We start from the raw sequence: 24,615 nt of genomic DNA on the forward strand, positions 1-24,615 counted from the left end.
TGACCATGCTTTTTCAATATATTTATATAAATGCCACCAGATTAACAAAAATTCATTTATCTGACAGATAAACTTGCATTTGCCGTTATCGAAACCAGAAAAACTTTAAGATACAAATAAATGATAAATTATACTTCGTACGAGTTTTATATATATTAGCCCTCAGAATGCTACGTATACATGGTAAATTGACCTAAGTTACCAAATTCATACCTTCTTGTGAGTTAGCTGTAATCAAGCTTAGACAACTTCATTTCACCTTAATTTCATATTTATTAGAGCTAAAACAAAATTAAAATTTGACTACTTTTGATTTTTACTTGTATAAGGATATGAGTTGCAGCTATCATCATAACATAAAATCAATTTTACAAGGCCAAAAGAGATTTCATTGCAAAACTATTTGGTAATAGGAGGAGTATGTAACCATAAACCTTATAAAGTATTTAACTATTCTTTTCTTTTGTCGTCTACGGGAAAGTGGTGGAACATTCAAATGTGTTGTTGGGGTAGGATACAAATTAATCATCAACATACACTGATGCGACTCGATCCAATCAAATTGCCTGAAGTCAAACCGAAACTAACGAGTGGCTAGCTCATCTCACAAACAAGCCCCCAAACAAACAAAAAAGTCTCTCTCTAACATAAAAAATATAGGAAAGAACTCACGTGGGATAACCAAACATAGAGTAGTAACTAGTAAGAATGATAAAAGGTGTAAAGATACAGAATTAAGTAGCAATTGTGGCATGCAAGAAACAAAAGCAAAGAAAGAGCAATAGAAAAATAAAAAGGAAAAAGGGGGGGCCGGGACTCCGCTCTAGGAGAAGGAGAAGGACGGACGACACATTTGGGTTTGGTAGACACACGCATGGATGTTTTGGTCCCAACCTTTAGCCTTTCTATTACCTTTTCTTTTAACCTTTTCGCTTATTACCCATTTTTCTAAACACCCTTGTTCAAACATTTTATCATAACCTCACTACTACCACTACCACTACCATTTCACTTCACTCCTTTTCTGCGTGGATTTTTCATGACATCACCCCCACTCTGTCATGACGTTTTTTTTTTCAATTCTTGTTGATTGGTGCAAATTATAGTTTGGACAAGTATACATATTAGGAGTCTTGACTGAGAGACTCAATCATAAGTTAAGGGGTGCTCAACTTAACTCATTTAGAAAACTTTTTACTTGTGCTCGTTACTTGTTAAATTTCGAGACAATATGAATTGGGCATGGGCAACCCGAACAAGGAGGAGGAGAGTTAGGCCCACAAACAAGGCTTTGGAGCTTCCATACTAAAACCAATTGGCAATAATAGGAGTTACTCCTCTACCTTATAAAGTGGAACCACCTCTCCTCTTTCTCCAATGTGGGACACTCACAAGTGATACACATTGGGTTCTAACACTCCCCCTCACTTGTGAGTGTCTTTAAAATTAGAGCACACCAGAAGGTACAATATAAATCATCTTTGGGAATGAACATCCAATAGAGGCCCCTTAACCAGTGGCTTGACAAATACCCAGTTATAAACGGCCCAACAAAACTGGGCTTTGATACCATGTTAAATTTCGAAACAATATGAAATGGGCCTGGGCAACCCGAATAAGGAGGAGGGGAGTTAGGTCCACAAACAAGGCTTTGGAGCTTCCATACTAAAACCAATTGGCAATAGTAGGAGGTACTCCTCTACCTTATAAAGTGAAACACTCTCTCCTCTTTCTTCAATGTGGAACACTCATAAGTGGGCTACAATGGGATTCAACACTCCCCCTCACTTATGAGTGTCCTTAGAACTTCAGAGCTAACTGGATAAGGCCAGATCAATAATCCTCTTAGGGGCTGGACATCCTGTCGAGGTAAATCCTTATCCAGTAGCGATTAAATACCCAGTTTAGAAGAGACCCGCAACCAGGGCTCTGATACCATGTTAAATTTCGAGACAATATGAATTGGGCCTGGGCAACCCGAATAAGGAGGAGGAGAGTTAGGCCCACAAACAAGGCTTTGGAGCTTCCATACTAAAACCAATTGGCAATAATAGAAGTTACTCCTCTACCTTATAAAGTGGAACCACCTCTCCTCTTTCTCCAATGTGGGACACTCACAAGTGATACACATTGGGTTCCAACATTACTTGTTAAACTTGATAGATAATACCTTAATCGAGCGAGTTGAATTTTGACCGAGGCAAGTTCGTTTGCTTGGGGCAATTTATTCAACTTGATTAGCATTTTGCATCTTGCATACGTATTCCTTAATGAGTATGTAATTGGCAAATTTTGAGTAATAGCATGAGACTAGTGTACATGTTAATTGTGAAAGCGTTGCAACTTGCAACTATTAAGTAATAAAAGAGGGTGTATAATAATATGAGTAGCAATAACCCGCCCCCCCCCCCCCCCCCCCAAAAAAAAAAAAAAAAAAATAAAATAAAATGTGAAACGATCATGAGATAATTTGAATTGTCAAACCGATACGTAAAATACGGCCAATAACCTTGATGGTTGTAATTAAAGAGTGTTAATATTGAAATAAGAATCATTTATAAGCATAATCAATAACTAATAGCAAGATTAGCAATGGTCAATATGTGATATTGTTATGCACTAGAAAGTACATACATAGCTAACATTATGAAACATGGTGGTAATTGTTAAGCACAAACTATTGGGTGCTGCAGTCCGCACCCAATATTTCGTGCGATAGCCCATTTTCCCTTCAAATACAACTACTGTTTCATTTCAATTCTTAAAGAAAACTAGGATTTTAGGGCTCACAATTCACAAAACATCATTATGCTTGAATCAACCAACCAAATCAGAGAAAATGATGCATTTTCTAATTGAATCGAAAACCCCTCAAAACAAAGATGACGGTGACGAAGGTCAAGCAGTGCGGTGGAGTTCGCTGCTGGTGATGTGTTGTGGACGGTGGTTGGTGATGCGGTGTGATGAGAATGGTGGTTGTTGGGATCGATGGTGGCGTGAGGATTTGCGATGCAGTGGTTGGTGATGCTGTGCGATTTGCGGCTGGTGATGCAATGGTTGGTGGGATCGGTGGTAGCGTGAGGATTTGTGGACGGTTGCTGCTAGCTGGTGGATTGAGGATTTGTGGACGGTGGCGTGAGGATTTGTGGACGATGGGATCAGTGATGGCGCGAGGATTTTTGGGCAGTGGCTGCTGGGATCAACGCTGGCGTGGAGATTTTTTTTGTTCGTTGTTAATGGGAAACCCCATTCTCATTTGAAAGAAAGAGAGGGAAAGAGGAGAGAGAAGGAAATAAAAATACTTTGTATGTTGTTAATCATATTAGCTAACAAATGACACATATTAGCCAATAAAAGAAATTAAACATATTAGCCTATTGATGTAATCCAACAAAAGATACATACAACCAATAGAAGGAACATGTCAACCAATAAATGAAGCATATCAGCCATCAGCAAACAAAAGCAACAGGTAAGCCAACAAAATAAACACATTAACCAATAAAAGAAACATATAAGCCAACAATTAAAATATACATATCATCCAACAAAATATAGATATCATCCAACTGAAGAAACATATCAGTCAACTGATGTCTGATAGCAGCCAACAAAAGAAATATATTAAACTTTAAAAAAAACATATCAGCCAACAAAGGGAATATATCAGCTAACACATAAAACACATCAGCCAACAAGTAAAATATATCAACCAACAAACTATGTGTATGGCAGTCCGCACATAATACCTTCTCATTGTAAAGCCAATGAATTTTGTGCTTTGATAAAGTGAGCCAAAAGACACAACCAAAGGATTGTAAGAAAGTTTTTTTGGTACGTAGAGAGCCGCAAGGATGAGTGATCTACAACCACGAGGGAAGTTTTAACCACTTGATCTATCCCTAACTCTTAGGATTATAAGAAAGCTCCATTGAGGCCTATACGCATTTTGTTTATTTAAATGTGAATGTATTTCATTTTGATTCGTTTGTAGTCCTCTCATATTATCATGTTTTTAAAATTGATAGACTTTAATTGCATAGCTTAAACAAGGTTTACATATACAAATTACATGGGTCGACTCTTGCTAACCAGCACAACCAACTAAAAAACAATGTGACACAAACTTAATTGCATAAGTTAAACAAGGTTTGTACATAAAAACTTGATTGAACATATAATGCATGTAAAAAGTTATTTTAACTTAACTCAATCTTTACAACCATTAGTTTAGTTAATTGAAGTTATTACTAAAAATCTTAGGTTAACCCAATCAACCATCTTTAAATTCTAATCTTTGATTTTAAAATATTTATGGGGAATATAATAAATATTTAAGATTTTACCCAATAACCATCTTTATATTTAAGATTTTAATAAGACAAATAATAATGTATTGATGTAAATGGATCATAATCATCATTCAAAAATTCAAATTATTTACATGCTTTTGTGAGTATCACTAAAGCGAATTTTCTAATTTTGTATAAATTCAATTCTTCAATACCCTTCAAACAAAACTAATTAAGAAAAATGAAAGTTTAACCAAATCAACCAAATGATAGATGATTATACTGCGACACAGTCGGACACAAATAAAAATCACAAACTAATATAGTGACAATAAAAATCTAATTCCTTTCGCTCCATTGGTTCACCACCAATTGTTGGGATTGCATTAAATTTTAACCACTTATGTTATAAAATTATTGTGTAAAATTTATAGCTACTAAATCATAATTTTTAACTATTCCTTTCGTGATAGTTAAATGCTTAATCTCATTTTTTTTTATTTAAATGTTTATTTCTATTTTTTAATTTGAAAAAAAAAATTTGTTAACATCATTTTATTACTTTTTCTCTATTTATTTACCCACTTGCACTCCTTTTCTAATATTTTATTCTTTCCCAAACTCTACGATGACAATTTGAATAAAAATATATCAAAGACAAGAATAATTATATAAAAAATACATAGTTTAACATGAAAAAATATCCTCAAATAGAAAAAAAAAAAAAAAAAAAAAAATCCTTAAATTATTAGGGTAAACATTAGGGATTATGTATAGGAAAAATTTTGCGTAAGAGAAACACTTCAGAAGTATTATGTAAGAGGATAAAATCTCGATCATATTGGTGGGTCATGAACTAATCCCAAAATGTATGCCAAAATACCAATATATATATATATATATATATATATATATATATATATATATATATATATATATATATATATATATAGCCAATATAGGTGGTAAGTGTATATTCTTGAAATCGACAGAATTGTGTAGATAATTTTGTCGTAAGATGTCTTTGAAGTTAGGCAAAATCATATTTCCAGAAGAATTGCGAATTTTGCCATTAAGGACATAACTAAGCTAGATTTGTCTAGAGAATCAACCATCGACATTAAAAGTGTGGACTTGTGGATTTTGGGTCACTATCTAAACCTAACATTTACCATAGAAGATAACATAAATTACATAATACGAGTATATTAGGGCTACAATGAAATAAATTTGTAACCAAGCTTAGAAAACTTCATTTTACCTTAATTTCAATTTTATTAGGGCTACAATGAAATAAATTTGACTAGCTACTATGAATATCTACATGTTAAAAAAGGATATGGGCCACTACAAATTCTTAAATTAATGGACCTAGTACACACTAAGTTGTTATTGTGCACCATTGACATTAGAGACACTATGGTTGTTATTAATAAAATAAATAAGGTCACTATATTAAAATAAAGATTAATATGTTGAAATAAAAGTTGATATTATAAAATTTAATAAGAAGTTATTTTTTTTAATGAAATTATTTATATACTGGTCAATTAATATAAATAATAAAGGTTGTTATGTTAAAATTAAGGTCACTATGTATAACATAACGTCGTACTTCAGATTCACAACAATATTAAATGTCACACAACTTTTAATAAGGTTACTATGTTAAAATTGGGGTCAATATATTCCATATAACGTCAGTTGCATGCGTATAAACCTCGGGTCCACATACAATAATATTATTGTGTACCAGGTTCACGCGAGTTTTTTTTGTGAGCCACACCGTACCTTTCATCAAAAAAGATAAAATCCGCTTTATAAGATCAAAAGAGATTTCATCTCAAAACTAAATGGTAATATGAAAAGTGGTACGTAGCCATTATAATTTGTTAAGTGTATTTTGCTCATTTTAAAATCTAAAATGAGCATATTTATATAAAATTATGAGCAAAAAAAAGAAACACTTTTGGGTGCACTTACCTCTATGTGCACCGGGTGTATATAAAAGGTTCTCCGTAGCCATAAGTCTTATAAAGTGTTTAGCAATTCTTTTCTTTTGTCGTTTATGGAGAAGTGATTGTTCTTTTCTTTTCTTTGGGGAAATTTTGACAATTACTACCTACTATTGTTTCCATTTTAGCAATTACCATCTACTATTATTTTTTTTTGAAAATTACCATCAACTTTTTTCTTAAACACCAAAAGTTCCCACCTAATTGGCTCTCAACCACTTTATGACGTCATGTAGGCCCCACATAAAACCTTCCCTCCCTTTTTCCCTCCCATTTCTTATTTCTCACTCGATAGTTCATTCCCAGGTTCAATTTTTCGCTGAAAGAAATCGAAAACATTGCAATTCACTTCTCCAAACCAAATAATTGATTGAATATTATTTGTCTTTTCGATTTTATTCGGCGAAAAATTGAACTTGGGAGTGAAGTATCGAGTGAGAAATAAGAAATGGGAGGGAAAAAGGGAAGGAAGGTATTATGTGGGGCCCACATGACGTTATAAGATTGTTGAGAGCCAACTAGGTGGGAACTTTTGGTGTTTAAAAAAAAAGTTGGTGGTAATTTTCAAAAAAAATAATAGTAGGTGGTAATTGCTAAAATGGAAATAATAGTAGGTGGTAATTGTCAAAATTTCCTTTCTTTGGTAAATTCTATAATACCATAAGAATATTGTACATGTTAAGCGTTGCAACATGCAACTATTAAGGGTCTGTTCTGATTTATTGAATTGAGTTGAATTGAATTGAACTGATTGGAGCTGAACTTAACTTAACTTAACTGAATTGAGTTGAACTGAATTGTTTATGAGAGAAAGAAATTAGAAATTGAATTGAATTGAACTGATTGCAGCTGAACTGAACTGAACATAACTGAACTGAAATTAAGCTGGAGAGAACAAAGTAATAATAGAGGGTGTATAATAATATAAGAAGTAGCAAAGCACCAAAAAAAAAAAACACAAATGAAATTTAAATGATCATGACATAATTTGAATAGCCAAACTAATATATACAATAAGGCCAATGACCCTAATGGTTGTAATTAAAGAGTGTTAAAATTGAAGCTCTTAAAGTTATCTTGCTCTTCTCTCTTTTCTCTCTTCTCTCTCCTTTCTCTTTAGGGTTTTATTTTTCTTGGCTGTCTAGGCCGGAAATAGTCTAGTTTCTTCGGAAATTAGACTATTTCTGACCCTTTTTCTTTGATTTAATTCGTTCATTTGTTATTTGATTTGTTTTGCTTTGTTTTGTTCTCTCCGTTTGTGAGAGTGTCCCAATTTTTTTGGGTTTTTCCCAATTTTCTTGGATTTTGATTATCATCTATGGATGAGAATTTTATTTGTAGGGTTTTAATAATAATTGAGAAGGTGATTTGGATTCATATGGGTTTAGAGTTCGTCATCAACTCTACGATCAAAACATCAACGCAGATTACAACGGTCTCTACTTGGAATGATGAAAAGACATCGAAAATCACAGCTCGCGTCAAGTTTGAAGCGATGGAGTGTAAGTTATGCCTGATATGCAAAATAGTAATGATTTTGATTGTAAAAGTTTTGTTTATTTTTCTAGATCTGTGGTTTACAAATCTTTATTATTATTGTAGATGCCACATGACTATTTATTAATGATAATATTCTTCTTAGTGTTAAAATTGAAATACATGCAAATCATATATAAGCATAATTAATCACAAATAGCAAGATTAGCAATGGTCAATAATATCTGATACTGTCATGCGTATATTAGAAAGTACATTACCAATGCAACATTATGAAACATGGTGGTAATTTAGCCACTATTTATTTTGCTTAGATAAAGCGAGCCAAAAGACCCAACCAAAGGATTATAAAAAAGTTTTTTTTTGGTGTTTAGAGAGCCACAGGGACGAGTAATAAAAATCGATCCCAATATCACCTGGAACTAGCTTAGGAGCTGACGAAAACTTTAACCACTTGAGCTATATATCCATAACTTTCAGGATTATATGAAAGTTCTGCTGACTCTTATATGCATTTTGTTTATTTATATGTAAACGTATATCATTTTGATTCGTTCATAGTTTTGCTCATATTTTTATTTTATTTTATTATTTATTATTATTATTATTATTATTATTATTATTATTATTATTATTAATATAGGCTTAAATTGCATAGCTTAAACAAGGCTTACATATTACAAACTAAATGGGTCATCAACGACTCTTACAAACAATTCAAACCAACTAAAACACAAGGTTGACACAAGCTTAATTGCATAACTTGAACAAGGTTTGTACATAAGATCTTGATTGAACATAATGCATGTACAGAGTATAATGTTATTTTAACATAATGCTAAGTCTTCAAAAACCTTCAAACAAATCTACTATAAAAAAAATGAAAGTTTAACTAAATCAACTAAAGGATAGAGGATGATATAAAAAAGCACCATAAGATGCTGATGTGGCATGTTATGGAACTTATAATTAGTCAATTTTTCCTTTATTTTTAAAAGACCAAAATGTACTATATATATATATATATATATATATATATATATATATATATATATATATATATATATATATATATATATATATATATATATATATATATATGTATATAATTGTAAATACATACAATTTTTTAAAGAATACATAAATATAGTATTTGAAAATCTATTTTTTGAAAATTAAAGTATAATTAAATTTAGAAAATCAAATATTGATCATTCTTCATTCATGATCTTAATTAAACATTTCCAGAATCTTGTATAATCTAATCAAAACTCATAACAGAATTCTGACCAACAATTTGTCCAAAGATCGAATTTTTACTATTTTTGTCCTTAGGATTGGTAATTTTAATTTATGTAAAAATCAAGTTGTTTATTAGGATTTGAGGATGAAAATAGCATGGACAGCGTGTATTATGATGATCTGAAACACTGATCTTTCAATTTTATTTAAAGATCAATGGGTAACGAGGTTGTAGAAGAATATCGAAGTCACAAATTTTTTTGTTTCTCAAACTGTTTTTTGATCCGAAATAAAGATGTGCGATTTTTGTATTTTGTTTGTGGTTATGACATTTGCTAGTATTTAATTTGGTCATTACCTAAAAAATGTAAGGTAATGACCAGAGTAAACATATGTAAATGCTTTAAATATAACCAAATTAAAAAAAAAATCACAAATCTCTTTTTCAGATCAAATAGGGATTGTGAACAAAAAATAACTGCAACCTCTGTATCTTCTACAACCTCGATCGATACCTCTTGTTCTTTGACAAAATTGAACAATATGAGTTTTAGGACACCATAATATACGTTACCATGTTTTCGAAATCACAACTAACAGAAAAATATCAAAAAAAAAAAAAAGATTCCCACATAAATCAGATTTTCAAACCTTAGGGCTTAGGGTATATTGCATACAAAATGATGACCAAAAACACAACTCATTTACAAATTTTTATTGGGAATTTAGGTCAGATTTGAGAATACATTAACAATGTATGACATGAATGAAGAGTATAGATGAACAATGAACAAATTTAATTTTGTGATTTTTAATTATAAGTATAATTACAAAAATTAATTAATGTTATAAAAATAGATTTTTATATTAGATGAACTTTGTGCGATGCACAGTTTGTTTGAATTTTTAAAAATAATTATATATATATATAATTATTTTATATATATATGCTAAAATTTGTCATATATTTAGATGAAATTCCTGATATCAAAAGATAATATTTTATATTTAATTAATTTAAACCGGGAAATCTCATTCGCCAATTTTGCTTACGTGTCAAATCTAAAAGAAATTAATAATCTCGTATTTAATTGGTTACCACTAAAATTTATTATCCTACATGGCGCGTTGAAAAAATTAAATCCTATGTGGCTCTCTAAAAACTCGGGAAAAAACTCCCCTTTATATATATACTAGTTTTGTGCCCTGTGCGATGCCCGGGTTGTTTATTGAATTTTAATAAGATAAATTTATAATCTATGCTTTTCTCACAATTTGCTATCTAGTAGGCATGTAATGACTAATAATAATATTGGTGAAAATGTTCGATTTAATACATTAAAAAAATAAAATTAGCAAAAAATAAACTAAATGTTCAAAACACGTTGGATTGACCCGAACCCAAAACTTTGGGCAAGGGTTGAACATTTTATGACTCATAACCTAAAGTGACCCAATCCGAGATGACTCATGACCCAACCCTAATTGACAGGTCTCCATTCCATTAGATTGTGAAGTATATAATTTTAACCGATTAGTATATATTAGAAATGGATGTTTTACGCTTTGAACTACTTCCTTCGCTCCAAAAAAAATTATGATATAAAAAATAAATTTATATGATAATTTTTTAGAATTATAATCTAATAATTTTTTGAATAAAATTATAATTCAATTTGTACATATTGGTATTTTATCGATAATAAAACTCTAAACTAACAATTTTATCCTAAAATTCTATCCAAATAGAATTCTTAATTAACTTTTTATCTTATGAAGTCTATTTAAATCTATCCAACGTGACGCGACACTTGGTGGAAAGTTAGAACGCCAAGTATCACAATCTCGTGACCTGGCTAAAAGTTTAGCTTTATATATTAGTTATATGATATATATATTTTTTTTGAAAAAACAAATCATCATAATTTATAATTATCTATCTTATATACTAAAGTAATCCCCGGATTGGACACTTGGCAAAATTTTGTGAAAAGATTTCCCTCCAAAATGCTACTTATAATTATTTTTTAAATTAAATTCTTTTAATAAATTTTTTATATATATGTAACACATAAAAATTTTATGAGAAAATATTAAATAAATTCATAATTCAAAATAAAAAATAAAAAAAATTGATGTTTCAATTGACTATTATTATTATTATTATTATTATTATTATTATTATTATTAATAAATTTAATTATTATAAATCTGTGCATTGCACGGGGCCAAAATTAGTGTATTTCTAAAAAAAACACATCTATTTAAAAAATACATAATATAAATACAATTTTAATATATTATGAGTCTAAAATTAATTCAAAATAAAAATCAAAATACTAAATATTAACCAATAAGATTTTTCCACGTCATCACATTGTTACGTTTTTTTTTTGGAATGACCTTACAATTTTGAAAACGGTAAATGATGTTAATACAACGATCGGACTTGAATAAAAATTACAAAATCGAGCGATATAGTGATTACAAAAATCCAATTTCTTTCGATCCATTGGTTAACTACCAATTTTTGAAATTGTATTAAATTTTAAACATTTATATATGTTATAAAATTAAAGTGTGAAATTTATAACTACTAAATCATAATTTTCTGTTATTCTTTTCGTGTTTTGTTAATCGTTTAATCTCAATTTATTTTTTCATTTATTTAATGTCGATTTTTATGTTTTTAATTTGAAAAGAAAAAAAAAATTATTACTTTTTCTCCATTTATTTACCCACTCAACTCCTTTAGTATGAATGTAGGAGGATAAAATCTCGGTCATATTGAATTGGTGGGTCGTGAATCTCGTGATAGACTATTCCGATTCCAAAATGTTGCCAAAACACCCATATATATAGATAGATATGTAGATGGCCTGGTATGTGTATATTCTTGAAATTGACGGATCAATTGTGAGGATAATTTTGTCTTATGTCTCTGAAATTTGCCAAAAACATAATTCCGGAAGAATTGTGAATTTTGCCATCAAAGACATAACTAAGCTAGATTTGTCTAGAAAATGGCAAATCTGATCTTATGAATACTTCATATATGTAACAATCAACATTAAAAGTGTGATTTTCTAGATTTTGGGTCACACTAAACCGAACAACATTTACCATAGGTGATAACATAATACGAGTATTATATACATACATAAGACATGTCTATATAAGCAATCTTAAATTATTGTTTTTTGGGCTTATTAGTATGAGAAAAATGTTATATTACCCCCAAACAATAACTATGAGTCTATGACTTAAACTTTTGTTACTGACTCTCGACAACTGATGTTATTTAATTAGAACCAATACTTCAATTATTTTTATATTCCTTAAAAGAAGGGAGAGGGGGGGGGGGGTGTTGGAGGGGGTTCAACAACACATAATGTATCCTATTCGTATAGTCGTATATCATACAAGTCGTATATCATACTTTGTCTATTATAACTAGATTAGGCAAATAGGCAAGACAGATGACACTAATATAATGAATATAAGAGTAAAGTTGTGACTCATTCTCATGACAAAGTAAATAAATAAATAAATAATCGCTATAAGGAGGACATTAAGTGAAATATGGGCACATCGGCATACAATAAGAGATCAATGGAAATAGAGATGTCAAAACCTCAACCTATTTGACCAAAAAAACACAATTTGAAATTTGATGTATATGTATGGCCATAATTATTATTAGTATGACTCTACTTCAAATTAGACTCGAGTCGACCTAACATAATCAAACCTGACCCAATCACCCAAATTGAAACCTCTAGATGGTAGTAATAACATGTTGCACGTAAATAAATCAGCAAAAGTGTTCGTAAAAATGTATTCACACAAAAACTACCCCAATAAGGCGATACCTTACCTAGAATGTAGAGATAAATATAAACAAGTGAAGAAGTAGCTAGGTTATTTTAGTTGGTTGCAATAGCCAATGGGCACGGTAACCCATAATAAGCTAGCGGGGGCGTCCGTTAATATTCGTAGGTCACAGATAATAGCGCCTTCAGCTTGGATTCCTACTAAAACTGACACTATTGTTGGTTGGTTTGCTCCTAATTTGGGTTCCTATATTAACCTATTCTTTTTATTTGTACTTGGGTTATATATACTTGTAGTGTAGTTGGAATAAATGACATTAATATAAACTACTCCTGAGATTAAGAAACAGCAAAAAGTAAGCATAAAAACTTGCAAAGAAATGTGGCAGCAATCTCTGGGTGATTAGTCATTACATAGCCACAGCTTGGCTGGTAAAAGTTGATACATAAATCATCAATCCTACTTACCTTTAATCACACCCTTTTTTTTTTTTACTTAACTTTGCTAATTATTCCTCTTTTGGGGTGAAATTTGAGGCCACTTTTGTCTTTCTTTCTTCTTTGTGTTTTTTGTACGTGCATGGAGATAGATTCTTGTTTACAATTTAATTTTAATTCATGATGATGATGGAATTGAATAATCTGTTTCATGGAAAATAATTAATACCATAGATATAGATATAGATTTCTATACACATATTTTTCTTAACGGTTGTAATACTGCCTTGGTAATATCTCGGCCTCTAGCTCATAAAATCATGTACACTCGATTTTTCTACAAAAATGTTGTACGGGATGCTAAATAGTAAACTAGGTTCAATGAGGTCATCACAATGCTCTTTAAAATAATTTTTTCCCTTCATCATGGTGTTTTCAACGATGAAATAGCATAATCAATTTTAAAATTTTGTATTAGACATACACCTTGTGTCTAGTCTAGTAATCACATGACTATAGACTAATTATTAATGCATGGCTTTAATTTTTTAAGAGAGGGATGTATATAACAAATAATGGGGTAAACTCTATCTTCCTTCCACTCTTATTAATTATGTAGGCTCTCAGCCCTCTCTTAACTCTAAAACAATTTGAAGAAGCTATGAATAATAATGCAATACAATTATGCAAATGAAGATTATTTTATGCCTCGTCCAAGAGATACCAAGTCTTCTTTTAACAATACACACTTTTTTATTATATAGAAAGAATAAAACAATAATTGAGATAGTAATTTTTATTTGGTGAGACGATTGGATAATAAGACACTATAGTGACTTATAAGGATATGATAGAGAATGAGATCAATGTATTTTATAATTAAACTAGGATGGTTTAGGAGTTTCGAAGTATGATACTAGTATGGATTTTCCTCTCTTTAGTAGTAAATGAATTCAACTTTTTAATCATTTTTAGGCAAACTTTTTTAAACAAAATCACTCTTGAATGTTTAACACTTTTCTTCACTTTTAGGGAACCTTGCTTAAACCAACGCAATGCAAAAATGACTTTTTCTTCTTTGCCTTTCGAAGATAAGAATAGTGCACAACTTTAATTTCACATCAAAAACATTCTACCCAAGTTGAAAGAGTCAAATGGACTTACAACTTCAATCATTTCCACTTACAATATCAAGATCATGAAAATATTTGGTACCCTCTAGTGTTCTTGCCAGACAATATAAAGTTAATGGGAATGATAACAATGCTTTTATCATTGTATAGCAAAATGTGCATTCAAAATATAGATTAGTACTTGATATAACAAATGGGGGAGACACAAGAGAGAAGTTCATCTTATAGACCTCACATTGACTCACTGAGATACCATCCTGAAATTAATTGACAATTAAAGGAATAGTCTATATACTTAATTGAGTTTATATTTAAGAAAAGCTATTAAGAGTTTTAACTTTATGTGTATAACAAAGGGTGTGAACAACTCAGTTGAACCTAGCTCAGATACCAGTTTGTTATATTGGTTGGAGGTAATACTAGGGAAAAAGCTCTCTAACACAACCCGCAATGAAGTTTCATCCTAAAACTAATGCCAATAGAATCGGAGTAGCCCACTAAGGTTATGTAGTGAAAATTCGTTACTTTATCTTTCAATGTAAAATACGTAATAATAACACTTAATAATACTACATATCATCAACTTGACATTGGAGGGCAAACCTTCTACTTGTACTAGCTTAGGAAGAACAACAGGCCAACAAGGACAAAAAAGTCTTAACAAGCCAAAGAAACTATAACTAACACATAATACATATATTTTGATATCAATTACTTGTATTATACAAACAGAAAAACCTCACATTAGTCACATATGACTATCAATCATACTCCCGTACGTTAATGCATTAAGAATCACCTCATTATAGTTTTGAACCCTACTAATATGAAAGCTTGTTTAATTTGATGAGTATATCTATCAATGCATGATCAATTTATATCCTTTATTTTTATGTATTGTAATCTCATTTGTACACGTAGTCAGTCACACCATCGATTAATGTTATGATGTACAATATTATTGTTGTCGACTTGTATATTATAATATATTGTGAATCTTCTAAGAGAGTCTCTATCTACTCTGAAAATTAAGAGCAAGTTTAGGAAGTTTTGCAAAATGAGGAATAACTCTCAAACACACTTCATGATGAAAGTCATAATTTGCAATGGGAATATAATAATTCCTGCTAATAATGGTTCCTTCTTTGTTACAGCTATTGCAATTTGCAAACAAGGATTACAAGTGTGATTTTGTGGCTTTTTTACTTGCTCTAAGGTGGGTGTAATTGTTCACTGTGATGCTCTTTATGTTTTATACTTGGAATGTAGATTTGTTATGTCTATTTTTTCATGTATTTTGGAGGGTGCATGTGATTTTTTTTTTTTTTTGTTGCTTTTCGCTTTTTATGCTCTTTCTATGACAGACTATCAATAGTAAAGAAAGACCTACTTAATTTGCAAGTCTAGGCTCGATTAAATCCATCATTTTTTTTAAGGTAAGGAGAAAGACCCTGACCGTACCTCAATCCTCACGGTTTTTTTGATCAGGTATTTGCGAGTCAGACACCTTGAGAGTGATGGGGAAAGGGTAAGGGATCCCCACCCTCAAAGTGTCCTAGTGAGGATTAAACCCCCAACCTCAAGATTGAAAGGTAACAATCTTACCACTAGACCAAGCTTAACTTGGTTTAAATCCATCATATTGATGTAGGTGAATATATTATATATAATGTAAAAAAGATACGGAGTAGCATGTAAAATTGTAAATGAAGGTAGTATCATGACTATCATCCAATGCAAGTCTACATGAGCACTGGTTTCCTTCACCTTATTTTTGCGAAACTAAAATTATTTTTATAAAAGTAAAATTATTTTTTCTGAATTTAAATGATTTTTATCGAACTAAAATATTTTACAATTAAAACTTATTTTCATTGATTTCGTAACATATATATTTGTTCTTTAAATGTTACTTCCTCCGTTTTTAAATATTTACTCCATTTCTCCATGCACGGAGTTTTAGGAGAAATTGGAGAAAGTATTAAAATAAGGAGATAGTGGGGTTGGTAAAAGGTAAATTGGAGGAGAGAGAATCAAAAGGTAATAAAATACAATTATATTGGGTCCCACTAGTTGAGAGAAATGAATTAAATATTATAAAAACTTTCCAAATAAGGAAATAGACCAAGTATTTAAAAACGACCGAAAATGAAAAGTGGAGCAAGTATTTGAAAACGGAGGGAGTACTTATTTTTTTTACTGAACTAAAAAAAATTTGCTAAACTAAACTTAAATAGAATTGAAATTACTTATACTAAACTGAAATTATTTTTACAGAATATTATTATGTTTTTTTTAACAAAGGATAAAACAGACTATAAATTAATACTAAAGCAAATAAAATAACCTCCACTTCTCCAGCAATTTGATGAGCACGATGAACACGCTGATGATCTCCCTTATGAACACGACAATACATAAAGGTTGAGCCAAGCCGTTTAATCTTGCTGATGAGCTAGAGGTAATCAATGTTACCTTGAACATCCCTCGAAGAAGGATACACAAGATTATAGGAATCAGTAAAGACTGTGAGGGACTGAAACCCACGATCCAAAGCCCATTGTAACCCATACAAGCATGTCATTGCCTCCGCATGTAAGGCTGAAATACAAACGCCGAAGTTACTTCCGCCTACAATCCAATTATCCAACGGGTCCACATATCCAAGCACCACCCCATCTGAGCTTGGTGAGAATCTTTGAACCAAGAACCATCTATTTGTAGTGACTTTAAAGCATTCCCTTGGTTGAGCAATCCAAGCTGAGTTGTGTAAAAACTAAGCGGAGGCGAGGTACCAGCTTGACCCCCAGCAACAACAGAAGGGGAGTTACCAGAAGCGTCTTGGTCGAGAAAGATTGTATGAGAATCCATTACCTCCGCAAACTGAGAAGCAAATGACCAAATAGCATTAGATTCGCTAAAGATTCTGGAATTTCGACATAACTAAAGACTCCAAAGAGTACCAACGAAAGTACCCAAGCGAGTACTAAAAGAGCCATCCTGAGGATATAATTTGGATCCAATCTGAGAGAGAAAGGTTAGAATTAAATTCCAAGTGAATACCGAGGCATCAACCCCTCTAAACTATTATTGCATTACAAGACATCCTAAAGAGATGTTGTAAATCCTCCTGTTGTGTACTACAAAGATCATAAAACACATCTTGAACTGGAACCCCTCTCTAATGAAGCTCCACCTTAACTGCGAGAGCACGACGAAGCAATTTCCATAAAAAAAGAAAAAAAGAAAAAATAAATAAATAAAAAACTTCCATTTGGGTTCGTTTAAAGTGAAGAAAACAAGGTTCATAGTACATTTGTATAAACCTAGGTTTTCCTTATTTAATTAGCTCCATTCTTAGCTTGCAATGCAAATCTAGAAGTTGAAGGATGGTATTTAGGACTTAGGAGTCGACTTGAGAAGTAAGTTGACTTCTTAAAGTAGTTTTAACACATAATTAATTTCATTAATATAGCCTTATTAATGACAAAATATGCATTACTTATAGTAAATAACATTATTTCAAACAAGAAAGATGACAAATAAGAATAATAACAACTTTTAGGGTTTCAAGTCTTAGTGATGAAACCCCCTTAATTAATAAAACAAAGAAAAAAAAATCTTGAATAGTATGAATGACATTAACATTTGTAGAAGTCAACTGATGCCAATAAGCAAAGATGATTAATAAATTTGAATAACTTTTGACAAGTTTTACAAAGATAAAATTGTGTATGTATGCAAAGCTATTGGTCAGTCCACTTATGTCGACTTAATTAGTTTTCCAACTTAATTAGTAAGGTCAAGTAGGAAAAATCACTTTCTAGAAGGTACTATACATACTAAAATATGTTTCAATTTGCCCTCAATATATAGTCAATACCATGTATTATGATCTCTCTTTTTGGTGATAATTATAAATTACCCTACCTAATAATGGTCAAACAAAGGTAAGGAGTGAGTAAGATGAACAATTAAAAATCCAAATGATAAATAATTTATTGTATAAAACATATTTGAGCATAATACTTACGTACTACCTCTATTTTCCTGAATGAAACCTAGTTATTTTTTCATTTTAATCTCTTTATTAATGTCTTATGCTCTTTAACTTTGCTTAATTTTTTCTTATGATATATTTTTTTTTTATCATGTACTACAATACGGTATCTTTAATTTTGAAACCACGTATATTATATAGAGTACTTGATAACAATACTTATAGTAATTTCCATCTTTCAAGTTCTTTTTGGTTTATGTTGCTAACGTGTAACTTTGAAAAAACAAATCGAGATGATTAAATTATCAACATTATTTTTTTTTTTTTTTTTTTTTTTGACAGGTTCCTTTCCATTAATTTTCCCCTCAAATGAAACAACATTACATTGGGAAATAACATACAGTATATATACTCCCAAAATTATTGTGTCCCTTCAATTGCTTAATTATTCTAAAATAAAGGGTCTTACTCTTAAATGGGTACAAAACTTTTATGTTACTCTGTACATTACAAACAAATTCCCGAAGTATAACTCCAGCAGCTTGCTATATACCATCACACATTCACACCTCTAACATAAAAGTTGTTACCACCTAGCCCTACTTTGCCACCACCACCAACACTGCCGTCATGGAAAAACATACTCTATTCCTAGTTTTAAACTACATGTATTTCATATCATTATTCACATTGCATAAATTATTTATATGTACAGATTGATCAATCTCGGATATAAACATATCTATATAATATAATATCAAAAGGAATAAGAAATGGTGATGATCATAGTAATAAGTAGTAACAGTAAAAACAATAGAGTTGTAAGTGATTAGCGTAACTGAAACCGAGGTTGCCGTGAAAATAAAAGAGAGAGAAGAAGAGTGTGTTCCAAGACACAATCATTACATGGCCCTCTTGGGGAAGCAGAAAGGATGGCGTTGGCGTGGAATAACAAAGTTATTATTATATTTCGTTTTTATTTATTTATATATTATATATGTAGGTTTTGTAATTAGTAGTCATAGAAGTAAATTGCAAGCATAGATTATAGATAGGCTATTTTAATTTTATATGTGATTAAATAAAAAGGTATATATATAGAAAAAATAAAAAACATATTGTCTAGCTTTTATCATGACGAAACTGAGGCTTATTACTTTATGAAATTGCAGGCTTCTTCAATTCCTATCTATTATCAACATTTTTTGCCTTTTAGCTTTTTAGGTCTTTTGGTCGGTCCACACATTCTTGTTTCTGTTATTGTCTTCTCATTATATTCTTCTCCTCTTCATTTTTATTGTATTACCAACTATTCAATCATGCTTTTTCTAACTTATTTCATACAACACCAGTATTTTAATTCGTCCTTAATTCATATGGTTGATCAAAACTTATGTTTCAAACATTGGCTTGTAAATTCGGAGTAGTATACTTGAATTTATTATTCATTTCAAAAATTATATGATTACATACTCGAAAGAATTTTTCATAATACACGAACTTTCCTTAATAATTTTAAATTATAATAATGAGTGAGTGTAAAATATTATTTACATTACGTATTTGTCATTATGTTTATTGAACTGAGGTGAACTGAATTGAACTGATTGGAGCTGAACTGAACTGAACTGATTGGAGCTGAACTGAATTGAACTGAATATTTTATGAGAGAATGAAATTAGGAAGTGAAGTGAACTGAAATTAAGCTGAAGAGAACAAGCCCTTACTTATTTTCTCATTACAATTAAAATAAATTTTGATAAAAACAATTAAGTTCAATAACATTCATATGACTAATTCATTAATTAATTAAAGGTAATAAGTTCAGATAGTTTAATTAAATTCATGTAAGAGAAAATCAAGTATTTTTTTTTTTGAAACAGAGAAAATCAAGTAATTAAATACACTGTCCCTAGCTTACTTTAAATTTAGTTGTAATCAAGCTATATATTTAAAAACATTTATCTTTCTATTAATCTTATTTTTTCTAATATATGGAGTAAGTAATTAGTGAAAGTAAATTAAACAAAAAGTAGAAAAAAAATAACATTTATATTAGTCATAACATATAACTTGTGTACCATTCATAATAATTAATTGTTATAAAGGTAAATTTCGACTAAGATAATTGTTATTAAATTCACTAATTGTTGATGAACCACTAATCTCTTAAAATATTCTCACCATCCGTGTATTTATAAAATTTAAATTCATTTTCACCAAAAAAAAAAAAAAAAAAAAATTAAATTCATTTCATTTTTTGCCAAAAAAGTCACTAGCTAGTGTATACAATATACATTACCTACAGATTTAAGAACTCAATATTTTAGACTTTCATAGACTATCTTATGTTTTGCCCTACCGCAAAATTGATGCACTTATAACCGTATACGTAGAGGATAAGAAAGAAGGTGAAAGTATAGAGTTTGGACCAATCACTAGGAAACAAACTGTATATTCTTTTGCATATAATGGATTAAAAGAAACCCTCCACTGTTTGATAGCAACTCAAGGGTCATAAAAGAGAGACATAAATTTGCCTTAAAAAGAAAGGAAACCCGAATCCTAGCTAGTGCTCCATGCTCTAACAATATACTTATAGTGAGGGGCTGAGGGCTACCCATAATCATCACACTTATAAGAAAGAGAAAGAGGGAGAGATCGGATCGAGAATGCGAAATATACGATAATTTATGTATATTCGAGTATATTTAAAATAGTTATAAAATTCAGATAATTAAAATTTATGCTCTAAAAAGTTTGTTTAGGCTCTATTTGATTTAAATCTATTTTGTATGAAATTATTATGTCCGAGTTTATCTAAATTTAAAGGAAGCATAAAAATTATTTCATCTGATCATTTCAGAATAATTGATATAGTTTGACTTTTTTCACCTATTCATAAACTAACTTTGACTATAGTTTTTACTTTATTGGAATGTTATTATGTACATAAAATATTGATTTGTATGAGTACATAAAATATTGCTAAATAAGTACTCCGTATTAATCTAACTTTTCATAATATTTATTTTCTGTATAATTTTTACTAGGCAATATTTACTTATATTTTATTATTATTAAACTAGTGCATTGACAAATGTGCTAAATGTGACCGAAGCTATATATATATTCTGGAACAGACAATACTTTTATTGTCTAAACTTATTTCCTCTTATTTACATTACCATATTATATTTCTGTGTTAATTTTCTTTGAAAATACCTTCTTTTTTTTTTTTTCTAAATGGACATGAAGTAATAATAAGTTAAAATAAAGTGAAAAAATAATCGAAAGTCTATTAGTTTAGTGAGTTTACAACATAATGTTCATCTTATACCATTGAAAATATAACATTGTTGACTTTGATTCTCCTAATATGTATCTAAGTACATCCGAGTATAACATAGACATGTTACGGTGAGAAAGTAAAAAAGCATAAGGAATAAACAAATATACCTACAATGGCTAGAAAGCACAACCGAAAAGGTGCTAATAGTTTAGATTAGATATATACTTCATTCTAATTAAAAGTCATCACTCCCCAAATAACCTTCCATGTTCCAACTGATGGAAGGAGAGAGAATTAAACAAAGTAAAGAGATAATTAATTAATTAAAGAAGCTAATTTAAGCGCACTTAGATTTAAAAAGAGAGAATTATACTAAAGTGTGTGTATTAGAAAGGTTTGATTACATATATAAACAAGACACCCTTTCTTCAAAAGAGACGATACCCCAGGCCAACACCCTCTCATCAACTTAAAATGTGTTTCCCTTTCTCTCCCTTTTCTTCTCCCTTCATTCTTTCCTCTTTTACCCTATAAAAAAATAAATAAATAAATAAAATCTCTCTTTTTCATAAAATTATTCTCTCTTTTTCAAATGAATGAATAATATTGAAGAATTACAACAACATCAAAATCAACAAGAAATTGAAGAAGGAGAAGAATTACAAGTAGACAATTACCAAAACTGCCCTCAACAAAATAACATCAACTTAGAAATAATGCAACAATATCACCAAGCAACAACATCTCATTCTGATCCATTTGGAAGTAATTTTGTAGGTGGTGGTGGAAGGGCAGGAATGGTATTTCCAGATCTTACCCCTCCGCCGCCGATACCGTCACAACAACAACACCTCTTACCATGGGAGCTTCCTCAAGTAGTCCATTCATTCCAACCCAATAATCACAATAATCCTCTTGATCCCTACTTCTTTCCGTCATCGTCTTCGTACGGAGGATTGTTTACTACTCGAAGATCATCGTCATCTACTCATCATACAAATTCACTTCAGTTTGCTTATGAGGGTTCATCCTCGGATCATCATCATCTAAGGCTTCTTTCCGATGCCCTCGGCCCGATGGTTCATCAACCGGGTTCGGCTCCTTTTGGTCTTCAAGCTGAGCTTAATAAGATGACTGCTCAAGAGATCATGGATGCTAAAGCTCTTGCTGCTTCTAAGAGTCATAGTGAAGCCGAACGTCGTCGCCGCGAAAGGATTAATAATCATCTTGCTAAGTTGAGAAGCTTGTTACCTAGCACCACTAAAGTAAGTCCTTCATCTAACTTCATCTAAATAAATCTAATCTTTCAATCAAAAAAAAAAAAAAAAAAAAGTGAAAACCCTTTTGAGAAATCTTCTTCATAAAAAATATGTGTTTTTTGTTACCTAGCTACAAATTTATTCTTTGTTTAATAATAATTATTTGAATAATATATGTTAAAACTAATAGCACGCCTAGCAAGAGATTTCATATAATAATGACACGAAAACTTTGGGCTAAAAATTAGTTTGAAGATTTGGTATGAATTTTACAAAAGACTAACCATTTGGAATTATATGATCAAAGATATTCATAGATTTTGTACTTATATGGGATTTATCATTTATATATGTATGTAGTATATTCCAACTTCATTCCAAACATATTTATTGGTCATGTAATAATAATATCCTTTGTTTTCTTTCTTTTATTTTTTGGATTTTTTAGTGGTAAAACCAAGAAAATAAAAAGTAACAAAAATAGATTAGATAGATACCGTTAATGTCGCTTGGTTGATATGATAAAGAGGAACCAATTACAGGTGAAAAAGCTTACATGGAAAATTCTTGCCGGTCTAGCGCCAAAGTGCTAATTTTATGAGTCAAACTTATAAATCATACACCACATTATTCTTAATAAAACCACTAATTAACACATAAAATCATAAAATTAAAATTCTTCTAAACTTTATTTTGTTTTGATTGTTGTTGCTTGTGCTCTTATATATTGTTAGACGGACAAGGCGTCGTTGCTAGCGGAAGTGATCCAACACGTGAAGGAGCTAAGGAGGCAGACGTCGTTAATAGCTGAGACGAGTGTAGTCCCTACAGAGAGCGACGAGCTCACGGTGGATCCAGCATCGGATGAACAAGATGGGAAGTTCATTATTAAGGCATCGTTGTGTTGTGATGATCGCACTGATTTATTACCGGATTTAATCAAGGCCTTAAAAACGCTTAGGTTAAGGACCTTAAAGGCGGAGATTACTACCCTAGGTGGAAGGGTAAAGAACGTACTATTTGTCACACATGAGCCTAATATAAGTGACCATGACAATAATGACAACAACCAAGATGACCATGACGAGGATGGACCGCCTGGCCAATGCTCGATAAGCTCGATACAAGAGGCGTTGAAGGCGGTTATGGAGAAGTCCGGTGGTGGTGATGAGTCTACTTCGGGGAATCCTAAGAGGCAAAGGACTGCAAACATTACTATCTCTTAACTTAAATGATATAGTACGTACTATAACTATTGTTAGTACAATTATATTTAACAACGGGTCTCTTTGAAATATTTTATACTAACAAAGATGGCCTTAATTAAATTACCTTGCATGGGTGTTAAATTAGTTTTTTTTTTTTTTTTTGGGTTATTTTGGTTTGCATGGGTGTGGTTAATTAATTAGCGTGTTCTTCTGATCTTCTACTTCTTCTCGTTATTACAATCAATGTACCAAGATTTTGGATTTTCTCTGATGACAAGAGATATATGATCTTATGGCTTGAATTGGGTTTTTCTTATGAGTGTTACATTATATTCATCATATAATACTTTCCATGCATATATATATATCAGAATTTGAAGACAATTTAGAATGATGACATTTTGTA

At 30.7% G+C, this 24,615-nt stretch overlaps 1 protein-coding gene across 1 annotated transcript; it reads left to right on the forward strand.

Moving 5' to 3' along the window:
• Positions 1-22,198: 22,198 nt before the first annotated feature.
• Positions 22,199-24,350, forward strand: LOC145563668 (transcription factor bHLH30-like). The gene is made up of 2 exons (XM_081624101.1): positions 22,199-23,007; positions 23,736-24,350. Exons 1-2 carry the CDS (start codon positions 22,339-22,341, stop codon positions 24,225-24,227), a joined length of 1,161 nt encoding a protein of 386 aa, XP_081480227.1. The 5' UTR covers positions 22,199-22,338; the 3' UTR covers positions 24,228-24,350.
• Positions 24,351-24,615: the final 265 nt, after the last annotated feature.

The sequence above is a fragment of the Chenopodium album genome, chromosome 10 (assembly GCF_948465745.1).
Source record: "Chenopodium album chromosome 10, dcCheAlbu1.1, whole genome shotgun sequence".
NCBI lineage: Eukaryota > Viridiplantae > Streptophyta > Magnoliopsida > Caryophyllales > Amaranthaceae > Chenopodium > Chenopodium album.